The 25,207-nt window shown below is 33.9% G+C and overlaps 1 protein-coding gene and 1 non-coding gene across 3 annotated transcripts in view; both read left to right on the top strand.

Annotated features, from left to right (window-relative positions):
* The window catches only part of Etv1 (ETS variant transcription factor 1), an 88,822-nt gene that overhangs the window by 45,091 nt on the left and 18,524 nt on the right, over positions 1 to 25,207 (top strand). For both annotated transcript variants that reach the window (XM_076862992.2, XM_076862985.1), the window contains exons 6-8: positions 1,968 to 2,097; positions 5,014 to 5,202; positions 9,559 to 9,806. In XM_076862992.2, coding sequence (XP_076719107.1) covers positions 1,968 to 2,097; positions 5,014 to 5,202; positions 9,559 to 9,806 — 567 coding nt within the window. The remainder of the gene's footprint in view (positions 1 to 1,967; positions 2,098 to 5,013; positions 5,203 to 9,558; positions 9,807 to 25,207) is intronic.
* Positions 18,407 to 18,513, top strand: LOC143384461 (U6 spliceosomal RNA). Its single transcript, XR_013089334.1, has one exon. It is a non-coding gene; the product is annotated as a U6 spliceosomal RNA (small nuclear RNA).

Raw genomic sequence — 25,207 nt, 5'->3', positions numbered from 1 at the left:
ACAGTCTCTGATGTATCTGATATTTTGATTAAGATGGTGAACCTTGAATCCTACTATAGTTATCAGCTCCTGAGTTCTTATCGATTTTTATTCGTAAAAAGTAAATCTGAGATCTCAGGTATAATATGATTTTTTACTTCTCTGAATGCAAGTTGAGTTTCTTATTTGTTATTATTTTTTTTCCTTAGGGAAATGTAAAATGAATAGTTAGGATACAGAGAGCTAAAACATGAAAATATACATTTTGTTGTATGTGTTCAAAGAAGTAATAAATAGTTGAAAAATATTTGACAAAAAAGCAACAAATACAGTTTAATGTACTACAAATGTTGCATCATACTGTATTTTTCTAAGAAGTAGCATGCACATATACATTACCCATATACAGAGGAGACAGAATTTTCTTATACTATAAATATTTGGCAATATATATATATATATATATATATATATATATATATATATATTGGAAACTTTTGTAGTGGATATTTAGGACTTAAATAAATGTAAAGAGAACATGGTGAACCCCCACGTTCCCATCATTCCACTTTTCACATTTATCAACCTTTTTCTAATTTGATTATTTTCATACATGAATTTTTCTGGGGCATTTTAAAGGTTGCAGACACCTTATTGTTTTACCTGAAAACACTTTGTTAATCTTTAATGTTAAAATTTTTTTGGACAACTATTACATTATTATCTCAAGCAGCGAAACTAACAACAATATCTTGAATTGTCTAATATCCAGTCTATATTCAATTTCCCTGTTTATTTCAGAGTTATATTTTTAAGTTTTTGAAATCAGAATACAAACAAGTCTTCATAATTGATTTTTGAGATTTTTTAATCCTCTTTTATCTGAAATTAACAAATTATGATTTTCTTTCAACTATTGAAGATTGAGCCCTAGGCTTCATGAATGAAAGCATGCACTCAATCACTGAGCTGTATTCCAGCCCCTAAATTATAACTTTCTGGTTTTGTGAAACATCTTGGCAAATGGAGATAGATAAAATTTCTCCCCTCCCCCCCCCCGCCATTTCTTTTCTCTCTACCTTGAATAGTCATATTTAGCATGTGTTTGCACATACAGTACATTAAGAAAATATGTTGAAGCAGAACACCCAGTATAATTAAGTTTCCTTAGATAATGAATTTGAGTAAAATTTGCTTAGTTGGTAAATTTGTTTCCTAGGGTGTTTTGGATCTCAGGTACCACTGAATACTCATCAAAACTGTGTTCACATACAAATGCACAGTGTTTGCTTCCTGAAACTTGATAGTTTTTGAAATCCAATTCTTATATTAAAAATTAGTTTTTCAAATTGAAGCTAATTATTATAATGGGATAATCAGAACTGAACTGTAAACCACGCTGTTTCTCTTAACATTGTCTTGCTTTATAAAATTCATACTTAACGTTTTGTGTTTTAATTGCAGTTTTATAGAAATTACAATAATTTCTAGTGACTAAAGCAGACAAAAATATAACTTAATGACCAAGAATTAACTGAACACTGTAATAAAAGTTTAATAAGCATTATTGAAGGGAAAATGCCTCCAATTCATCAATAGTAATTGTTTAATGGAATGATAATCAAACTATGACAAAAAAATTCAGATTTAGATTCAGAGAAAACTCATGATACTTTGGGCAAAAAAATACTCAGCATCTTTAAGTCTAATAGTAATTTATCAGCTAAGCCAATTATAAGTGATTTGATTTACTTTCAAGTGAGAAAATTTAGGCTAATATTTTGTTACAGTATAACAGCATAAAAGGAGTATACAGAGATTCTTCAGAATCTTTCTGCCCCTGAAATTCATCAAATGTAATTTTTCTAAATATATGTAAGTTAATAAGAATTATTAATGACATGTTAAATGAGAGAAGCCAAAGAGATTAATATACTTAATTCCTAACTTCATTTAACTTTTGTGGATTTTTTTGTTTTGTTTTCTAGTGGCTTTTCATGGCCTACCACTGAAAATCAAGAAAGAACCCCACAGTCCATGTTCAGAACTCAGCTCTGCCTGCAGTCAAGAACAGCCCTTTAAATTCAGCTATGGAGAAAAGTGCCTGTACAATGTCAGGTAAAGCAACCAAGTTTATGCATAGGAAAGTGGTTCTTATTGAAGCAAATAGTCTAGAATAATATAAAATCTCAAGTCACATTTTTTGAGTTATATCTTAAGCCTGGAACAAGCTAATTAGGTGGTGCATTTAGCAGAACTCTAAAGAACCCTTTACCATACAATCACACACTTTCAAGAAACATTTTAAAGCAATCATTTTCATCCAAATCGTTAGTTGCTTTTCTCTATAGTGATGCATCTTGGGTTTGTAAAGAGGGTCTTATTTGGCACAAGCAGCTTTTGAAAGTTCCCATTAGAATGAATGCATTATGCACTTTAGATGGGAAGTTTGTAGAAAAAAAAATGAAACATTTGGCAAGTCAGAGCAGTACATTAGTTATCTGACAGGCTTTGCAGATGATCTATACAATGCATTCATGGACAATTGCAATAAAACTAGAATTTCATAAGGCTTAGTAGAGGCTATTATCTATTAAAAAGCCAGTTGTTCTTCTGATGGTAATAAAGGGTGGTGCAGTAAAAGTACATTGTTCATTTGTTAGAAAATTTGATAACATATATGTTCATTAAAAACTCTTCACAGTCAATTGCGTGCTTTTATTTTCATATTGGCCTCTAATTGCATAAAGAAAAAGTTGGCTCTGTCTATTGAATATTGCTTTCAATCACATTAGAAACTTTGTTCTTAAAATAAGTTGGTTTGGAAACTTATAATAAAAATATTTCCAAATGTTTATACTGTTTTATAAGAACATCATTTTAACCTCATAATTCATTATGAAACAAAGGGTCTTCTGTTTCTTCATACATTTAGGACATATTCTCTTTGTATCCAAGATATATAATACTTGGATACTTAGATTTGTACCATCTCACAGCAGCTGATCAGCAGCAGCTCTGATATTTCATTACTATTTATTCTTGAAAATAAATATCTTTTATATCTGCTTTTCTAAGAGGTTTGCCAGAGCTTGAAATTACGGGTCAGCTCAGTTGAAACTCCAAAGCTTTTATAAAAAGATCTCTTGGAGTGGGTATGAAAACATACTGAGTTCAGTATAAGACAATATTGATCAGTCAGAGTTTTATAGTTTAGTATTATTTTTAATGTTTACTCCATAAGGTGCTGTGTGTCCACAGCATAGCTATTTAAAATATTAAAGAATTTCCAATCAATGAAGCTGTTAGATGTAGAGTTGTCATTGCATTTCAGCATTGATCAGAACTGTGATTGAAATCACTGCTGTTCTGTATGACATATCTTGTAGCCCATAAATAAACAGTAAAGGAATTGTGTGAGTATTTTGAGACTTTTGGGGGGACCAGTAGCTCTCCAGTGATACAAGGTATATGGAATAAATTTGTGTTCGTTGCGGGGGGGGGATAATATCTCAAGATAGAACATGTGTCATTTGTTTCTTTTTTTCATGGAAATGAATTGGGGAACCATTTTATAACAGTGACTTTTATTCATAAATATTAGTAAAGTACAGGTAGAACCAGCAGGGTGTGGTAGCTCATACCGTAATCCCAGTGGCTCCAAAGGAGGAGACAGGAGGATCATGAGTTCAAAGCCAGTCTCAGTTACAGCGAACATGCAACTCATTAAGACCTTGCCTCTAAACAAAATACAAAATAGGGCTGGGGATGTGGCTCAGTGGTTGAATGTCCCTGAGTTCAATCCCTGGTACCCCCCACCTGCCAAAGAAAGAACAGGTAGAACCAAACCCAAGTTTTTTTTTGTTTTTTTGTTTGTTTGTTTTATTTTATGAGCACAGTGGACTTTACTTTAAAGCTAGAGCAGACATTTGTAGCATACAATACTTCTGAATTTTTGCACTTGGATATAATTCTTTACATCGATGGAAGAATAATAAATTATTACATGTCAGCTATTTTATAGATTACAAAATTAGTTAAATATATTCCTGAAAGCCACATATAGGAAAGCAACTTAAATTCATAATATAAAATCAAGCTTACTCATTTTATTCTCTTATAATTATGAGTGGAAGTTAGATTACAGTGCGAATTACTATTATTATTCCTATTATTTTTCTTAATAGTATTATTTTATACTTATTCTTATATTCCAAGAAATTTTGAAATTATCAGAGACATTTTAATTTATCTTATTAATATTTATTATCCCATCTGAGGAAGTTAATGGCATGGATCATTTATTTAATATAAAAAAAATTTAAAAGGCAAAAGCGTTGCCTAAATTTCCACCACAAATAAAGGCAGAGCAAATATAGTCTCCATTATATTATATTAAGCTGATATTATTTCTTGTTTGAAATGTAACATGGATGAAGAATTATAATTTCGGAACTATTTAATGATTTAGAAAAGATCAATCAAATTTATTCGAAGGGATGGGCATTGGAGGTGCATGCCTGTAATCTCATCTGTTCTATAGGCTGAGGCAGGAGAATTGTGAGTTCAAAGCCAGCCTCGGCAATTTAGTGAGGCCTAAGCAATTCAGTGAGATCTTGTCTCTAAATAAAATATAAAAAAAGGAGGTGGGGATGTGGCTTAGTGGTTAAGCACCCCTGGGTTTAATCCTTGATACTAACAACAAACAAATAAGCAAACAAACAAAGAATAGGTGGAAATAGTACTGCTGCTTTTATTAATAGTGATTTTTTTATACTAAACTGTCTATATATGTATTAAAATATATACTTTAATATACACATGTATTTATGCCATTATAAGATTTTGTATTATCCTATTTTCTGTTTAAAGGTGTGATGATTTTGAAGTTTACATGGTCTGACATTAAAAACAAAGAAAAAAATAAATTATTATGACTAACATATAAAATAATTTTTCTTTCTTGGATTAGAAACATTTTTTTTAATTGCTCCAAAGAAACAAATGTTCTGTTTTCTTTTGTTCCCTGGGTAGTGCCTATGATCAGAAGCCACAAGTGGGAATGAGGCCCTCCAACCCCCCCACACCATCCAGTACTCCAGTGTCCCCACTACATCATGCATCTCCAAACTCAACTCACACTCCGAAACCTGACCGGGCCTTCCCAGCTCACCTCCCTCCATCGCAATCCATACCAGATAGCAGCTACCCTATGGACCACAGGTAAACTGCAGATACCATTTTTTTTTTTTTTTTAAATCTTCTTAGCATTCCTGGAAGAAATTCCTGTTACTAAATCTGACAACCTATAGTAGTTTTAAGGTGAGCATATTAATTTTACACATCTGTGCAAAATATATTTAGAAAGAGCTGCTCTATCTATACTTACAAATAATTTTTAAAGAAGGTCATTTATAAACATTCCTTTTATAAACATTTAAATTTGTTGCAAAAATGGAAAATTAATCTATATACTGACATTTGAACATTTTCCTTTTGCTTTGCTTGAATTAAATTGCTTCACTTAAACTTTAAATCAGATCATCCTATTTCTATGAGCATATGTGTGTACTTGTTCTGTAAAGTTAGGAGACTAATTTTAGTAGGTGGCTTATGGAATTAGGTTCTTTACCTTAGATTGAATGGTTTAGCTATACATAGTTTTGCATAATATAACTTACTTGGTTAAAAGCATTTACCTTCTTTCCTAAGTGATGAATATTTAATGTCAGCAGACCCATGACCCTGCACACGGAGAATATTCAAAGATACAGAGGCTTACAAAGGAACAAGGAAAGAACCCAAATGTGGAACTAGGGAGAATGCTATAGTGGGCAATTCTTGACTCCTAGTGATGAAAAAATTCATGTTTAAATAAAACATTGGAAGATTTTTGAGGTTCTGAGATACAGCCTTAATATGCTTAAAATACAGGTCGGTTATATGTACCAAATCTCCTTCTCTCTTCTCTGTTGTACTTAAATATAACCACTGGTGTCCTGGCACCAGTAGACTGCATGGGAGTAAAAGAAAGACCTTATCTATAGCATTTGCTGAGTAGATGATGTGGCTGCTGCCTGATGGCTGACTCTGAGCTGATACTGTGACAGTCCTGAGTGTTGAGGTGGAGGTAGAAAGAGATGTGCAACAGCCAACAGCATACCATTATATGGTTGCCGTCCGGCTGCAGCAACTAGCCAGGGGGTGACGAACAACTTGTGTAGATTGATACAGCAGGAGTGGGAGCCGTTTATTGTAGGACAGGAGCGGTATATATACATTCCACACAGCTTATCTAAATTAACATAAACTCGATACAGCAGTCAACCAATAAGGAATCTCCACACTTAATGGCTCGCTGGCTTTACTTCACAAACCACTCCCTCTGGCATTTTGCCAGGCGCCATCCAGACTTGTTTACAGACCCTAACATTTCTCTGGCAAAATGCCAGGCGCCATCCTGACTTGTTTACAGACTCTAACATTCGGTATTTTTCTTTTTCTTTTTCTTTTTCTTTCTTTCTTTCTTTCTTTCTTTCTTTCTTTCTTTCTTTCTTTCTTTTTTTTTTTTTTAACAATTAGGAGCATTTATAATATGTAAGGATTGTGTTAAGATTTTCAATAGCATCATCTCATTTTTCTTATTCACATACAGCAGCTATGACCTTGGAGCATAGTTAATAGTGAAATGTAGTAAAATAATTAGGGAGTAATGAGTTTTGATTTTCTCTTGCCTTTGTTTGAATATGTCTTTTAATTGTGCTGTTGTATAATCAAATTCTTAATAATAAGTGTGTTTAACAATCAGCTCAAAAAATTCCTGAACATTTATCCATAAGCCAGAGCTGTAACTGGCTCTGACACACCACTGTAAAAATAACTCAGCCAAAGGAATCCCCTAGATCAGCAGAGGAGAGCAGAACATGTGCCATAGGCAACTTTCTGTGTATAAAAGAACAGTTGAATCTCTCCTTTATAGCTTATTCTTTTTGATATAAAGGAATATGGGGATAACATTATTTCCAGGGTGAAGATAAGCCATATATTCTATACCTCTGCTTCCATCACTAAGTCCCTTGTGTGTTATTATTGAATGCTTCCTATCATCTTCTCACTCTGTGGACTTGAGACTTTGTTAGAACAAAACAGTATGTGCATCTGTGTAAACAGTTTTGTAAATACAGATGAAAGAATGCTTATTGCAGGGTGGGCCATTAAACAGATGCACATTGTGTAGGGCTAAAAGAAAAAAGGGTCTGAACCACAAAAAGCAACTTTTGTCTACTTCTGGTGACTTCCCAGAGTTCTCAATAACCAAGTCCCTCACACTTCAAACGAGAGCCAGAATTTCAGAGTATTATGTTTGCCCTTAGTGAAGACTAGTCATTTCTTAGGAAGATGACTGCTGAATAAGCAGTGTGGCTGTTTTTAGGTGACCTAACTTGAAATGCTTTCGCCAAATCCATTTTAATTTCACAACTTGAAGTCATATATTTGAGACTGAAAACAGCCGGCCGGAACTACAGAGGGAAGCTCAGGGTCTTTTCCCGCTGCCCCCAACTGAGTTTTGAGGACAGGACCAGCTGGCCAATCCCAGGAAAATCTCTGAAGCCTTATGTTTCTGAGGAGGATTTCTTAGAGGGCTCTGGCCAACAAATGACAGTCCCTTAGTTATAAATGGCAAATTTGCTCTGGGAACAGATCCTTTCCCCAGATAGCCCCCTCCAGCCAGGCACCCCACCTCACTCTGGGATTGCTTTATGGCCAACTGGCCGGCACTCTGCTTCCTTTCCTCAGCCTCCCTCCACTCCTCGGGCCAGCCCTTTGGCACTTTTTCCTGAACCCACTGTGCAAGAGCCCTGTCTCTGTTTCTCAGCATTCCCTACCACTTACACCCTGCTTTTATTTATCCAGGAGTTCATCAGCATGCTCTCCTTACCCATTAACTTTCTTCCAGAAGCTTCTTCAATCACTTTTCCTTTACCATTGGTCAGTGGATCATGAGATAGGCACCAAAAGCACACACAGCCGCCTAAGGACCTTGGGCGTTTGATACATACATAGTCCCCAGCTAGGACCCACTGGAATCAGGTCAACTTGTAGGAACAAATGGCTTGATTCCCCACAAAGCTTTCAACACAAGCATTATTAACTTCCTTTTAAGGCTTCACAAGCGAGCAAGTTCTTATTTTATCTTCAAGTTACAATTTTCTGATTCACTCCTTGACAGTTCCTAATGATAATTTCTGTTTCTTTTTTTGGCTAATGAAATAAGCAAGAGAAGGGAAATGAATGCAGTGCCAGTCAGCCTAACTGTTTTGCAGTATCCGAGTTTCTAAGTTTATTTTCTGCAGGTGTAGGTGGAATTTCAGTGCTTTTCATGGCAGCCAGTGAGCCTAGCGTTAAAGATGGAGTGTTCTTAGAAATTCTAAAGCAATGATTTTGCCATTCTTTAGCTTTCACCTTATTTTCATTTAACATTACCGAAATTAAATGCTAACTTTCCAAATTAAAGTCTTAGGAAAGCTTTTAGTTGAAGGGGGGCGGTTAATGGGCTTATATTTGCTCATAGATATGTTTTATAGGTTATTTTTAAGCACTCCTGGGGCATTTTTAGAGCACTTTTAAATCTTTAATTAATCCACAGCTTTGTGGTGGGTCAATGATATTATGGATGAGAAACATGGAACAGAACGATTATGTGATCAGCCAATCGTTACACAGTGTAACCAAGAATGAAGGAGCACAGGACTCATTTTCAGCCTTCTGCCAAGGCCTCAGGACATTCAGAGGACCTTTCAGTCCGACTTGCTCCAAATCTGCACATTGCATGTTATCTACGTCTTTGGTGGTTGGCTGTATATTTATGCTTATTTTTATCAAACTGACAGCTTATTTGAAGCAAATTGGAAGCTGGTATGTTCTGTGTTGCTATTTGACAGGAAAAAAAGTGGTTTCTTAAAAAACGGGTTGGATTTAACTCCTCATGATGCCAAGTTTTATTTCTCACTAGAACATACTGTTAGCTAGGACATTGTTGAAGAATTAAAATCCTGGTGATTTAAGAAGGGAATCATTGCTATCTTGCTTCCTCAAAAACTGGTGATCACAGAAGGAGAATGAATAATTAGGTTTTTGTTTAGTTTGATAACGGTTAAAAGACTGAAGATGCAGTCTGAGAAAGACTCTGTTTTTCATGCTTTTTCATATATATATATAGATATGTGAAAACCTTTTCCTGTGGAAGGTATGTAAATGATCCAATTGACTTAACATTGGGCATTTTAGCAGTTAGTATCCAGATTTACTCAAAATAGTTCACTGTTCTCTACTCTACTCAAAATACACCTTTAAATTGAAAATATACCAAAACCATGTTATAAGGGATAGATTAGAAGGTGAACACAAGTCATTGTATAATTAGAAGTCATAGGAAGAGAAATCTAGTGTGCATTAAATGTTTACACTTCAGTTAGTAGGTAAATATGTTCATTCACTAAGCAGATAAAAATTCTACTGGTATTTTAAAGAATATTCGGTGTTACCACCTTATCTGAAACATACTCTTTCATTCCCCAGATTTCGCCGCCAGCTTTCTGAACCCTGTAATTCCTTTCCTCCTTTGCCTACAATGCCAAGGGAAGGACGTCCTATGTACCAACGCCAGATGTCTGAGCCAAACATCCCCTTCCCACCACAAGGCTTTAAGCAGGAGTACCATGACCCAGTCTATGAACATAACACCATGGTTGGAGGTGCCGCCAGCCAAAGCTTCCCCCCTCCTCTGATGATTAAACAGGAACCCAGAGACTTTGCATATGATTCAGGTAGGCCTGTGCTTTGATGGAATTACACATAAATCATCTTTTCACCTCCCTTGTCGATTTGTTTAGTATTGTTGTCAAACTGGGTGGCTCCTGATCATTTTTAAATGGGTTCTTTCTGGTTTTATCCCTTATTTGAAACTTTCTCTTCATGTGAAGGGTTGGACTATCAAACCATTTTGGCATGAGCAGATAGTCAAAATAGTGTCTGGAAATGAAATCAGTTCAAAGAAAAATGCAATTTATAAAATTATGCATACTCTGAGTCCCAAGAGAGTAACATTGAATTATTATTGATTCTATTTTTTTCCTATTTTGTTACTACAGTGCTATTTAAAAACAGTGTTCCCATAAAGCAATACTCTTCTGTACTGGGCATTTTATTGTTTATAACTTAAAATATTATTGGTGTCGAAGACTCCAAGGGTCCATAAGTAAGAATTCTTAGAGATTAGGACAGGAATAGCAAAACACAGATTTATGTTTCATTTATGGAGTTTAGCTTTGTCTTAGTGAGTTAGAAAGTACTAAAAAGTGTAGTCTGTCAAGGAAGGAGAGGTTCTTTCTGAAACTAGAAAGGCTTAAGATCTATTTCAAATGTTTTTTTTTTTTTTTTTTTTTTTTTTTTTTAGAGAGAGAGAGAGAGAGAGAGAGAGAGAATTTTATTATTTATTTTTTAGTTTTTTTTGGCGGACACAACATCTTTGTTTGTATGTGGTGCTGAGGATCGAACCCGGGCCGCACGCATGCCAGGCGAACGCGCTACCGCATGAGCCACATCCCAGCCCCTCTATTTCAAATGTTAATATCAATTTGCTAACATTCAATCTAGAGACTTTAGAAAAATTACTAAACTAATCTCTGCTGAATTTTTCATGCTATAATATGGGAAAACAGGACATCTGCTTTTTACACATCTCAGGTATTTTGAAAAGATGCATGAAATAAATGCTAGTGTGTATAAGAATGGCATTGCATACCTCTAAAATACTATTGTTAATATTATTATAACAATGGTTAATAGATGGCTGCAGACATGGACATATTTGAGAACAGTATAGTTTTCTTTTGTCTGAATGCAAAGATATGCAGTTTTTATGAAGGAATTATTGATTCCTGATTAATAATTCTGCTGAGATTTTGTATCAGATCTGTTTGAGGGGAAAAGAAAACTGACTCTAGGTCTTAAGTTTACAACTTGAGTAAAGTTACCTGCTTTCTTATGAACTGCCCTTAAAGCTTGGCAAGGAGACTTATGACTTAAAGGCTCTCTCCCCTGAGATCCTTTGACTGCATCCTTCCAGACTGAGGGAGTTGGCCTCTCTGAAGCATGTCTCAATCAAAGGGCACATAAGCTCCCCAAGACCCATGAACATCCTTCCCAACTGGCCCTGAGTCCTATTCCAGGGCCTGAGCAGGTTCATCCAGATATTTTTTACTGAAGGCAGGGGACACTGCTCCTGTGTGTCCCCCTAGGACTAAGAGGGTGGCCAAAGTAGCTGTGCGGGAGTGTTTGAAAGTAGAGCTTAGATGCCCCTACACTTGTATGTGAGTCCCCCACAGCGTGACATAAATAGGTTGAAGGATAGAATGAGAAGCAAGATGGTAGTTGGATCACTATCTGAAGACTGGTCACTGGTGATCTCCACACCATCCTATGCCAGAGCTAATCTTAAGACATTTCCTTAAATAACTAATTTGACTTGATCTTTCCATATTACTATCATTCTATATCTTTAAAGATGGGGAAAAGAAAATGTGTTTATCCATTTTTCTGGCTGATTTATAATTTAAAAAATTTGAACATGGCATGAAGGCCTGTATTTGAATTTTTGCCCCAAAGATTATAATTTGGGATTTATCTTGAAATGTCTCATAGTAGTTTCAATTGAGATCCTCTTTATATCTGTCCATGGATCTACTTATTGAAGAACCCTAAAATTCAGTGGACTTTATTACAGATAAAATGTATTTCTCTAAATCCCCATCCTGTTAACTGATTTATCCTTATTTCACAAACAATATTTTAATTTGCTGCAATATTTTTTCATTTATCAATACTTCAAGAAACTCTTCATGGAAAATACATAAATTAGCCCAAATAATCATTCCAAAAATTTTGTATATCATATCATTTAAAAAGTTTTTTCTGTATTCTAGAAATGATTTTTATAAATATTTATATATATAATACCAAAAAAGTAATGTTGAAACTCCTTTCTTGATTCTGTGATTTTCTCCTTATATATCATCTTGTTTTTATATTATATACACAATTATATGTTGCATAGTATTGAGCATTTATCACTATTTTTGAGGAGATATAAATGAAATGGAAAAGAGATTTAAGGATTCTAATGAGAGTAAAAATAAAAGAGCTGGTACTGAAATAGTCAATTCCATTATTTGTGGACCATACATCTTATCTCATGAACTTCACAGTTAGTCACTGTGTGACCTTCAGAAGTACAGAATCTGTAACTCGTAAGCTTTAAAAGCACAGCCCATCATCACATTTTAAAGGTCCATAGGGCATTTCTTCTAAGTGTTTTATATATATTGCAAAAGACTTGTAAACTTCTTGTTTAAATTGAGAAACTATCAAGTTATGCTATTTTCTCCGCTTTTAGCTATATTTAAATTTATATTTACCACCTTTGAATTCTAATTTCAATGTTGCCAATAGAATTCAGTTTTGTTTTATTTGAAGGGTTAAATGGTAAAGATGGAATTTTTGGATATGATTTAAAAGAAATGTTGTAACAGTATCATGAATATATATCATTTCAGTGTCTATGAAAAATTTAATATTTCAGTATCACAGTATATATTTTAACCACCAAATTGCTGTCTGAAATTGATACCTCTGTTTATATATTGCAATCAAAAAGTATGAACTAGATAATTTGTTTTGTTGTCATTAGTTTTTTTCACCTTTGCTGAGAGCATATAGAATAACTTAGGAAATCTAATATATTTATCCCTGAGTACCTGCTTGCTTTCTTTGGTGTTCAACACACAGCACATTCGGAAATATTTTACATTTTCTAAGTCAGTTAACTCAGCATCTATGATCCAAAGGTTATTCTTTGAGAAGGCCTCTTGGATCCTTTATTGCCTAATTCAGTATACCATAAGTGTTGTAACAATAAAAGATGCCTTGTAAGGGTAAAGATGGCATAATTGTGCTCTAATAAAGCCTGACATTAATTATGACATGGGAAATGGAAGGTCTATTAGTTATAATTATAATTACAGGAATGCAACATCAAGTACTGAATATTTAAGATAAAAAATTCTAAATATTATGTTACTAGAATAGACATTTTTCCTCAGGACATGAGAAAAATACTTGGATCAGGAGACAGAGAAGAGATTAAAAAAATAGATATTTAAGAAGCCAATTTGGTGAGCTAGTACAGTGTGATCATAATAATATCTTGATATTGTATTAAAACTTCCTATACAATGTATCTACTAATGTTGCTTTCCTTCCCTCTTTTAGCTCAGTAGTGCTTCATAAAGCAGTGCATAGGGTTTTTGTTTGTTGTTGGACTTTTCCAAATCCAACATGATCTTTTTTGTTTTAATTCGGTTTTTTTGCTCTATGGTCAAGTGACCACATAAAGAGTTACATGTGTCAAGTGATTCATTTGGAGTGGTTTATGCAGAGTCCATATACCGTGTCTCATTTCGTAATGTCTTGGGTATTCACCCATTTTCATACCCATGTGGTTTTGCAGGCTCAGAGTGCCCAATGAAACAGATACTTTAAATACTTATGACAATATATTAAAGTTGTATGTGTTAATTGGTTGACATTATGTATTATTTAATTTACTTTAATTTTTTGATAGCTTAGGATAATGTTTGAGGCGGTTGTGGGCACATGAAATAAAATTTTGGTTGTAAGAAAATATTAGCATATAATGTTCATATACTTCGATCAGGTAATTTACTTTCAGGAATTTATGCTAGAAATGGCGAGGGATGCCTGATGAATATTTGAGACAGACAAAAAGAGAGTGAAATATTTCAAGTATAGAGTGGGTGAATGGTAAAATAAGTTAAGGCTACAACAAAAGAAATATTACACAGCCATTAGAAGTCATGTTTTTAAAATATTTAATAAAACGAGGCTCTTGAGTTAATAAAAACAAGTAAGGCACATGAGTTGCAAAATAAGGCCCAATACAGAAATACTGGGTGATGATGACAGGTGATTTGTATCTTTTGATTATTTACGAAGTTCTTTCCTCTTCATTGCTCTCCTATTCAGACAGAATAAGCCTTCATTACTTTTCTGTTTTAAATCATCTCATTTAGAGTTGGAAGAAGTATTCAAATTAATCATATTATTCTTATAAGTGAAAAGATGGCATTATATAGATTCATATGCTGCAAACCTAAATGACTCTTCTATTAGTCTGAGTCCAGGACCAACTTAGAGGAAGAAAGGAAAATTAATATGATGCTTGGTGGGGTTCATATTCATCTGCCCACAGTGCTTGTGATCCCACCAATATATATATAGTTATAATTAGTATTAATAATATACACTTGGGGTATATTAAGAATCTTAACCTAGGAGTTGGTTGGAGGGGTAATATATTAATATGTTGTTTTTAGCCTTGAAGTCTATTCTATTGCTCCCATTAGTTTAAAAGATTCTTTTCAGTGAGGTGGTGGAACAGTGTGATCAAAGAGTTGGGAACAAAGAGGGTAAAAAAAGAAATTTAGGGACAAGAGGAAAGTTGCTAAAGTAAGAAGATGGGAAAAGTTAAGCTTATGTAGAAGAAGAAATAGAAGACTACAGGGGCAAACCTACGTATCTACTGCAGAAAATGTTTTTACATTTTTAATTGTTTTTATAGGGTCACTCCTGCTGCTCTGAATTAGGCCTTTTGATTGGAGGCACAACACTTACTGGTGACAAATGTTCGACCTGTTTTAATTGGAAAAATTGATGCAAATAGATGTTTGCTAGAATTACAAATAATTTTGTATCCATTAAAGCTCTTGGAGAAAACTACTTCATATTCCCTCTCCACACCCAGGTTTTACAGATAAATTGCAGAGGTTCATTCAAGTAGGTAACTTACATTCAGTAATATAGTTATACCCTGAAGTGGCCCAAATCCATGAAAAAAAAATTCTGATTCTTAGTTTAGTGCACAATTCATGGTTTCTTTTTCTATGTAGTTTTTCAAAATAAGGGGGAATATTTTAGTTTGTTACATACATTATTGATCATTTATCTCAATCTGGATTTTTTTTTTTTTTTAAATTCTTAAAGGCTCTCTACATGATCCACAAATAAAGACACCTGCTTTAACATCATAAAGCGATGCCTTTTCCACTTTGGGAAGAAGTATATTTCATATTAGATGGTTCCCAAATTTTACTCTTATTGTTAGGTATTTACTGCTTCGAGGCAGGCAAATTCATAGTCTCAAATTATATAAGTGATTAAGATGCCTACTACTTTTATTTTTTAAATGTACCACAAACATTGTTAAGAATTGAGAGTATCAAAGATGTGGCCTTTTGTAAAAAATTCTTCTGTAAAAGGGTGAATAATAATTATTTAAAAGATACAAATTAATGGTCCACCTTGATGTAATTCTTTGTGTGAACACTGGTTTATCTGGGTCTTCTTTCTGAAATTGACTCTTTCTTTCTTAAAATACTTGATAGCTTGATGACTTGCAATTTAATTAGAACAGTGGGTTTCAAACTGCTGTCAGCTGGATCCACTTTTGACAAGTAAGCTTATGAGGTACTCCAGTATCTAAAACAGATGTAAGGAAAGTTGTTTGGGAAGAACAGTGTGTGCCTTTTTCATTCTTCATTTTAGCTCCATCCATTATTCAGCAACTATCCCAGAGACATCTTGATCACTTTAGGACTTTAACAAAGGCCAGCAGAAAAACTTTTAAATTTAAAAAATTATTCTCTCTTCTAAGCTTGGAGAAAAATTATGTGTAGGCAGAGAAAGGATGAAATAAACACTAAAGAGAAATAAGTCCTAAAATTATTAAATATGTTAAATATGTTAAAACTGGAATAAGTATAACTTTCATCTGTCAGAACTGACAGATATATCTGGTGTTCCCAGGGGCTTGAGCTGGCACTTTAATGAAGAGATTTAAATGCTCCTGGATTTCCGAAATGGCAAAAGAGGAAGATTTTTATATTGTAAATGTTATTCTGTTTTGCTGTGTTGGTGGATACTCATCCTAATCAAATAGTAGAGGAAATAGTGAAGTCATTCTTAACGATGCCTCTAGTAAACACTGCTTGGGCTTCCCTTACAGAGTTTATAATATGGTCATGCAGTTAGAGTTATAAGATGAAATCGTTAACAGGAGGAATAATGTGCTCACTTTCTGCATTTGTATACAAATATAAATAGATAGTGCTTCATATCTTTGGAGATGATTTGCCAGAACCTCAATCCACTGACTAAACTTGCAAAAAACTTTTTAAAAAATAACAATACAGAGTTCAAAATCACAGTATGCTTTATCTCTAAATTGTTACTGTTGCATTTGTTACTCTAATAGGGTAGCAATAGCTCAGAAATAACTGTTACTTTTAAAAACAATTTCTTATTATTTATAAACAGAATATATATTCTAGGGAAATTGACTCTCTACATATTTGCTACTAAATTTACTTACATCCTTTCCGAACAATTGGGACACATATAGACAGTCTAAAATATTGTCCCAGAAACACAAGGAATACAATGATTATAAAAGAAGTTGTTTAAAAAAAATGCAAGTAAAGTTAGATGGGACACAGGATGTAGGAAGTAAAGATAACAGATATTCCTCCTGAACATCCCAGGCATCATAAACTAGCAATCTTTATAATTTCCAAAATGGAAGGCCTACCATCCATAATTTCCCCTACTTGAACATTCACATATGACTTACAATCCAGTGATTTCATATTGAAGAAATTATTTTTTCTTATTTTAGTGATTTTTAAAACCAAATCATGGTTGCATTCTTTTTAGATAAAGTGGGGAAGGAAGTGGGACAGTATTTTCTGCTCATATTCCCTGAGAGGGATGGGAAAGTCCCAGGTTCTTTCCAATGTTTATCTTCTCTTTTGTGCAAAGACAAATCTATCACAAGAACTGCCTTGTTCTTATAGGTAAAAGGGAAGGCCTAAAGTTATAAAAAACACAGTATCTAGAACTCTTAACCCCTCAAACTACCCCAAATATTGCTCCTTGACTTATGATGGATTGCATCCTGCTAAACTCAACATAAGTTGAAAATATTTTAAGTCCATAATGCATTGTAAGTCACTAATGCAACATAGCTGAACAATGAGTATAGGCTATTTACCTTTGTGATTGTGTGACTGATTGGAAGCTGTGGCTTGATGCCATTGCCTAGCATCTTGAGAGAGTATTATACCACATTTCTCTAATAGAAATGATTGAAATTATAAAGTTGAACCATCATATGTTGGGGACTATCTATGCTTTAGCATAAACACTGCTCCCACTGCTCCAACCAATCTATTATGGATATTACATCCAGCCCCTAATAATTACAAGATTGTCCATGTATTAATGGTCATCCAATTTTAAACATATTGAATAATGGAGCTTATACAGCATATTAAAGTGTTTTAAAATATGCAATATTACATTTGCAAATATTCAGATTCATGCTGTCATTTTTATTTACATATCTTTGAACCATCTTAAAAAGTAATACCTAAAGGAATACTGAATAGTTCTTAAAACCTTGAGGAAAATCTGTTAATTAGTAATTAATAATTTAGTGAATGTTCACTCTTCAGTAGTTGTTTGTTCTGTGTTTTGTTCTTTGAGGTAGGTTATAAACTCTCTTTTCACATTCTTGTATCAGGTATTTCAATTTGAGCTCTGAGATATGACCATAACTTTATTCTCTATTGTTTTACTTGACAAATGTTATAAATTCAAAGTAAAATATTAAATTGTCATAATATCATATTAGATAAATCTTTATTGGCCTAAAACAAATGAGGTGGCCACTTCCTTGTTTCTCTTTTTTGCTTCTATGATCCTAGTAAAACTTCCTTGATCAGTTGTTGAGGGATTCACAGAGGCACTGTGGACTGCAACTGTTTTCCTATGTGACTTCAGGTCACTAGAAGATGGAAATGTTTTCTTTACTCCAGAGTTAAATCCCAACTTAAAGATGGCTGATAAAAGCCATTATATATTTAATTAACACTCTTCAGTCTAAGACTGACTTTTCATAAGTCATTCCCATAATTGCTCATTTGTAACTTCTTTTATTCCCTAAAAACTTTATTTTCAAGCATTAACATCTTTAGTAATTTCCAGTACAGTGATGGTTATGCTTCCATGAACTTTGGCTTTTTGTACCTGGTATGTAACACTCCCAAAGGCTGAGCCTTGGCCTTATTCCATTACAAAGCATCATTTGCTTAAGGATACATTTTCTCCTGAAACACACCAGCTTATTTTTTACCTCCTAACTCTGAAACTATTGCTTAGAGAAATTCAAGTGGAGAAACACTTGGGAATTTTAAAGAATGAGCTATTGATCCTTTAGAAAATGTTGACATCCGTGCTCGTTTCGGCAGCACATATACTAAAATTGGAACAATACAGAGAAGATTAGCATGGCCCCTGCGCAAGGATGACACGCAAATTCGTGAAGGGTTCCATATTTAAAAAAAAAAAAAAAAGAAAAAGAAAAAAAAGAAAATGTTGACATCCTGTTTTTTCAACATCCAAAGATAATTTTCTTTTACTCAGCCAGTGATTTGTGGACTAGTAGATCACTTAATCTTTGATATTTTTAGGTGCTTCAATTGTGAAAAGTGACAGGGAATCTTTCTGTCTTTCTAATTGATTTTGTTATTATAAAAGAGGTCATGGGTTGGCCCCCGGATTTGACTTTGCTTTTTATTGCTTGGCATGTCTATTCATAGGAGTTTTTTTTTTTTTTTGTTTCTGAGTTAAAATTGCAAATCTCCCAAACCAGTACTCCAGTCTACTATATCAGTTTTTCTAAGAAATGCTTAAATATGCTCTAAATCTACAGTTACAGTAAGTGGCATTGGCTAGTGATTTGATTTGAGAATTGAGAGTACGATCTGGATTTACTCTTTATGCATTAACACAGGTCAAATGGACAGGGACTGCATTTTTAAGTCAGTAATGGAAGGCTGTAGGCTGTCTTAAACCAATCATATCAGTTTTACCCATGACTGATTGATCCCTAGGGGCAGAGCCCTGTAAGCATTCCTCCTACATGAATGGACTCTATAGAGCCTGGAGTTTCATTCATAAAATGGAGACTGAAAGGAAACACACACATGCACATACGCAGGCGCGCACACACACAGTCGCACTCCCTGGAATGTCCATTTATACAGAGCTGAGGGTGTAGTGTTCCATCAGCTGCTGCTTTTGCTAGTTGACTGGGAGTGAAGATTAATGCCCATTGGTCTTGCTTGCTTGTAACCTGATACCATTATGGCCTTGCCATTCCTAATGTATAGTGAATGAGAAGACAACATTCTTAAATCAGAAACATAAACAGGAACTGGTGGGTCTGAATTCCATTCAAATATGTCATTTCAGCCCCACTCTGTTTGTCTAACTTGAATTTTTCAGGAGGAAAGGGGGAAGGGAAGGATAATCTACTTGTTAGTTGTACTAGCTTGGAAAAAGGGAATTAGAAGGGGGTGGATTATACTTTTATAGCTCGTAATTTATAGTTTCTTTTTAAACAGAACAACCAGGACACTTAGGCCTAGAATTGCTTACTGTCAGTGGGTGAAATGAGCACACAACAGTTTTTATAAGCAGGAGTGAGGTTTGAAATTAAATGAGACAGTTTAAGGATGCATGCTTGGATATTTCTATTTATGTGGGTTTCATGAATGTGAACAAAAAAGGGAAGAAAATGCAATTTTTAAAAAAAAAACCATATCATATTATTTGATATGTGTTTTTAGGTTTAGAATATTGTTATGAAATGTTTTATGCTTCAATACTTAAGGGAGTTAAATATTTCGTAGGTAAAAGGTTGAGGGAGTTATTTTATTTCACAAGATGTTTCCATCTAGGATTTGAATAACTTGAAATAATTTTTAAGAACTTTTTCTTGGGTTCAATAGATGCTTATTGTTTTCTGTCTGTACATGTGTGCATGTGGTATGTATGAGCTTCCCATTTAATTATTTCTAATGCAGTCTGGAAATTTTTACAAGGGTGGGTAATTCAAAAAGCAACATGAAAAGAATCAGAAAGCAAAACAAAATTGAAAGAATGACAAGCATGTTTCATTGTGATTTATTTAATTCTTCTCTGTGACTTAGGGAAGTATTTTTGAACTCTTCGTTCTGGTGACCTTTCTGTTTAATGTACTGGTCTCTACAGTTATTGCTTCATCTGTGTGATCTGTTTTTTATTTATTCTTTGCATTGAAAAGTAAAACCACCCACTTTGTATGACACTGAAAATGTACTAATTCCGGAGCTTGACATCTATTTACTATTTGTGTCATATGGAGCATGTCCTCAATTTCCTTATTTATAAAAAGGGGTTAATAATTCGCGTCTCTTAGTGTTTTCATAGGCTTAAATGTGGTTATGTTTGTAAAGTGTCTGGCACATATTAGGGGTTCAGGAAACAACAAAGAAATTTTTTTGGCATGGATTTATCTTGACTTCTACAGATTTTTTGAAAAGTAATGGCCCTTTAATAAGATGGCATTATTATTTCTTTTTTTTTGTTTTAATTTTTTTTTTTTTTAGTTGTAGATGGATACAATACATTTATTTTATTTATTTTTATGTGGTGCTGAAGATTGAACCCAGTGCCTCATACCTGCTGGGCAAGTGCTCTACCAGTGAGCCACAACTCCAGCCCTCTCTATTATTATTTCTAATAATTAAAAATATACACTCATGTCTAGAGGATAAAACCAAGCAAGAAAGATTTTCTTATGCAGAAGCACTCATATAGTGTAAGTTCAAATAGAAACTGTTCTGTTCTACTGTTTCTGACAGGAAAACAGCTGTCCTGAACTTACTGATTGTATTCATGTTCAAAGCAAACAGAATAAATTATCTGGATGTTGTAGGGATTCAAGGAGAAATGAAACCCAGAGGACAAAGCTTACCATGATGTGTTTGTTGCTAATTGTGTGGATTCTAACAGGTGACAACTGGGGACTGAAACTTGCATTAAATCCTCCATGACTTCATAATTTTTTGTGATCCATTGTGACCATTAATGGCATCCTCCCTTATGTTTTCTTTTTTTTTTTAAATATTTTTTATTTTTTATTTTTTGGTGGACACAACATCTTTGTTTGTATGTGGTGCTGAGGATGGAACCCGGGCCGCACACATGCCAGGCGAGCGTGCTACCGCTTGAGCCACATCCCCAGCCCCCCTTATGTTTTCTTTTAAGCTTCGGTTAATTGTCAGAGTATGGTAAGACCTAATAATTACCAAGTCAAAATATACTTGTGTTTCCTATCACTTCAATGTCATTTTAAACTCCATCTTATTCAAACCATCACAGGCTTGTAAAACCTGTACATTTCTGAGCCTAGTAAATCAGATAAATCAATCCTGTTTGTATCTGCTCTTCATTTGTATGGGAAATTTGTGATTTCATAGGTAAAATTCTATACTGTTATTTGATGCTATTCAGACTTTATGTTTCAAAAACATATGAATTTTTTTAGCTACATCATGTACTTCTCCTTCCTTCATTTTACAAACACTATTGTGGGCAACTAAAGTCTAACATTGTTCTCTGCCTTCAAAGTCTATTAAGAATAGATTTAATGTACCTAGGCTGTGGTGGAGAAATAGCTCTGCAGATTTTATATTTTCTGTATTCACAGTTCGCTGAAAACCCTAAAGAGAAAGATCCCATCTAAGTGTGAGTGAGGTAATACCAAATTCATCACTCCCTTCTTAAAACCATGTCTGTCTCCCTTGCCTTCTTCAAGATGGAGATATTTTGTTCACAGAGTTTTGTGACTGGCCACAAATAGGCCTCAGAAAACCTGAATGTTTGGGCTGGACTTATTTTGGAGTTAATTACTTTTAGATTTGTTCTGCAACAGAGTGATATTATGGATATAAAAAATTATTTGCCATTAGCATCCCTTTTCGGAAACTTTATAAAATAAGAGCTTTCTTGATTGATTATTCCAAATCTAAAGTGGCACATGTGAAAGCAGAAGAAACTTGTAGTGAGGATGTTTCTGCATTTGCATTTTAACATATCTTCAAAAAGATATGTGATCTGTGAGAGTACCAGGAAATGAGAGGAAAATAACAAACAAACCAGTATGTACAAAGTTGAAGAGAGAAAATATTGATAAGATAATGTCATAATATTCACATTTGTTGAGTGAGATTGGTATCATTAGTTTTTTTTTTTTAATTAATGTTTCTTGAGATAATAGATATATTTTTGGCAATTTGTTGAACAATAAAAAAACAAAGCTTGTTGACTCATCTAGGTATGTATAGAACACGCACAAACCTGTAAACACACTTTTTAAAATCAAGTACATGACAATTTCAAAGGTATGTTTTACATAACACATTTTGGTTCTTGATATTTAATGTGTCAAATTGTCTTTCAACATCAATATGCAGTGAACCAGTTTTTGTGGACTGGATTTTGTCACATAACTCTACAAGGAGTCAGTCGAGTATATATCAATCTATCTTTGCAGTGTATACTTACACAAAAGTAAAACCACAGTAAAATACAACGTTGAACTTTACTTCTATTTTCTGGGATTTCTCATTTACTTTAGGAAATTTAAAAGCTTAAGTAAGTTATACACTAATTATTGTTACAGGAATTTAATGAGAAGCATCACGTGAAAGGTAGTTGCTTTCTTTTTTTTTCCTTCCCTGTTCAGAGTTTATGATACAAAATCATCCTACTTTTGCACAATGTTTGATAACAAAGAGATTTCAGTAACCTGTGTAGAGAGATTTCAGGCATTCATGGCAAATCTTTTCTTTCTGCTGTGTCCTGATGTAGCTTTTAGAAACTTTAGGCAAATGATGCCCTGAAGGGGAATTTTCATTTTGTACAACTGGGCAGCAAATATGCAAATCAGAGGAGTGTCCAGCAGTATTACATGTGCAAATTCACAACTGCACGTTGTGGTCAAAGCTTGGGTAAGACTTCCCAGATCGGTATTATGTTTCCCAGCACAGCTTTAAAATGCAAGTCAAGAGACAGAAAAAGCAACTTTTTTTTTTTTAAATTTTTTTTTTTAAGGTTCTTGCCTGCATGTCTTAATTTGAACAAAAATGACTTTAATAATATTACCAAAAGTGAAGTCTAACCAAATCTGGTAGTTTGTAGTGTTCATTTATGTTAATTCTTTTTAATCTGTACCTACATTAACCAATACATTAAAATGATAGCAGTGCTTCACTGCTTTGAATTTTTGGAGCATATTAGATCAGCTTTCATCACCATGAACTCATCTGTAACAAATTGTAGGCAGTTTAATTTCTGCAAGCTGGTTTGGGCAGTACTAATGTCATGTTATAGAGCTCTTTGATCCACCAGTTTCTAACTAACTAAAAAACCTTACATTTATTTTTCATAATTTATAAATTGAATGTAAAACTTTTTGTACCAATACTATTTAAGAACAAACATTAAGGGCTAATATTGTAAAAAAGAAATTTAAAAGATATATACTCAGGTGTTTAAAAAAATCTAATGCAGATTTGGAGGTATACTGTATAAATCGTAAATTTATTGTGAATTCTAAATCAGCATATTTAAGTGTCAAAGATTGATAGATTTGTACAGAATATTTAGGAATAACTTTAACAAACACACAAATCAAGCATCTTATATGATTTAAGAACAATAGTCAGTCAGATGTGGTGCTACATGCATGAAATCCCAGCTACCTGAGAGGCTGAGGCTGGAAGATCACAAGTTTGAGGCCAAACCATGCAACTTAGTGAGAACCTGTTCAAAATAGACAGTAGAAAAGGCTGGGGATGTTCAGTGGTAGAGCATTCCTGGGTTCAAATACCGTGAAGACAAATATATAAATATATATATTTGCACATCAAATTTGGATAAAAACTTAGATACAAAATTATTTGGATATAAAATTATTCTTAGTTTTAAGTGCTATTCTTTATTCTGTGTGGCTACTTGTGAGGATCACTTAAAACAGATTCTGTTGTTAATAATAAGTTCCATGTGTCAAATTCTTACTGTGTGCAGATACTGTGGGAAGTGTTGTACCTGATTTACCCCTTGGGGTCTTCCAAAAAACTAATATCAATATTAGTATTCCCATTTTACAGTTTTAGGAGATTGTGAGTTGATGATGCCAAACAACCAACAAAATGCCATATACTGCCCTGAAATGTCAGCTATGAGATTCAGAATCATATGTGTTAGATGACAAAGTGCTTATTTGTAATCACTGTGCTACACTAGTGATTTTAAAATTATAATCCAGAGAGCTAAGCATGGTAGCACACCTCTGTAATCCCAGCAGTTTGGGAGGTTGAGGCAGGAGGATTGTGAGCTCAAAAGATAGCCTCAGCAATTTAGGAGGCCCTAAACAACTTAGTGAGACCCTATCTCCAAACACAATACAAAAAAGCTCTGTGAATGTAGCTCAGTGTTAAGCATCCATGGATTTGACCCCAGTACCAAAAAAAAAAAAAAAAAAAAATCCAAGAATGCACAATAGGACAGTGCAAATATGCTGTCATCTTAACATTTTGTATAGGTTAAACCATAGCTTATTATTATTATTGTTAAATTTTTCAAGTTTTATTTCATGAAAAAACAGAAGTGAATATATATGCAGTGCCTCCATTCCCTACCACAAAACGTTTGCCTTTGAAGTGGCCGCTTAGCTAGTTTGGATCTTAGTTGAGCATTTAGCAAAAGTTAAAATATAATGCCAAACTTCGTCAGTTGGATTTTTTATTAGATAAGGTAGAAATGAAAGCAGCAGGCAATTTAATTAGCAGTAATTTTTCTGGGCAAGTCATTACTTTGATGAACTTCAGAGCAATGTTTATGGCTCCTAATTAACCATGTTAGTCATTTGATTGAATAATCACTTTGGAAATGTTTCTACAATTTGATTAGAGTCTGACCCACTCTGATAGTCATAAATTAACTGATATCACTTTAGGATAACATGACTTTAGTTACTTTATGGGAATAAGCCTCTTAGCCATATTTTTTCAGGCTTTTCTGGACCATAAAAAGGATACCGATTTAAGGATAGACTGGATTTAAACAACGCTAGCCAAGTGTCTCAATTTTAAGAGCTAGATGTTAATTTCGTTTACCCTAGGGTGTAATAGCCAGTAGGAGG

The sequence above is a fragment of the Callospermophilus lateralis genome, chromosome 1, assembly GCF_048772815.1.
Source record: "Callospermophilus lateralis isolate mCalLat2 chromosome 1, mCalLat2.hap1, whole genome shotgun sequence".
Classification (NCBI taxonomy): Eukaryota; Metazoa; Chordata; class Mammalia; order Rodentia; family Sciuridae; genus Callospermophilus; species Callospermophilus lateralis.
This window is presented reverse-complemented; position numbering and strand designations above follow the sequence as displayed.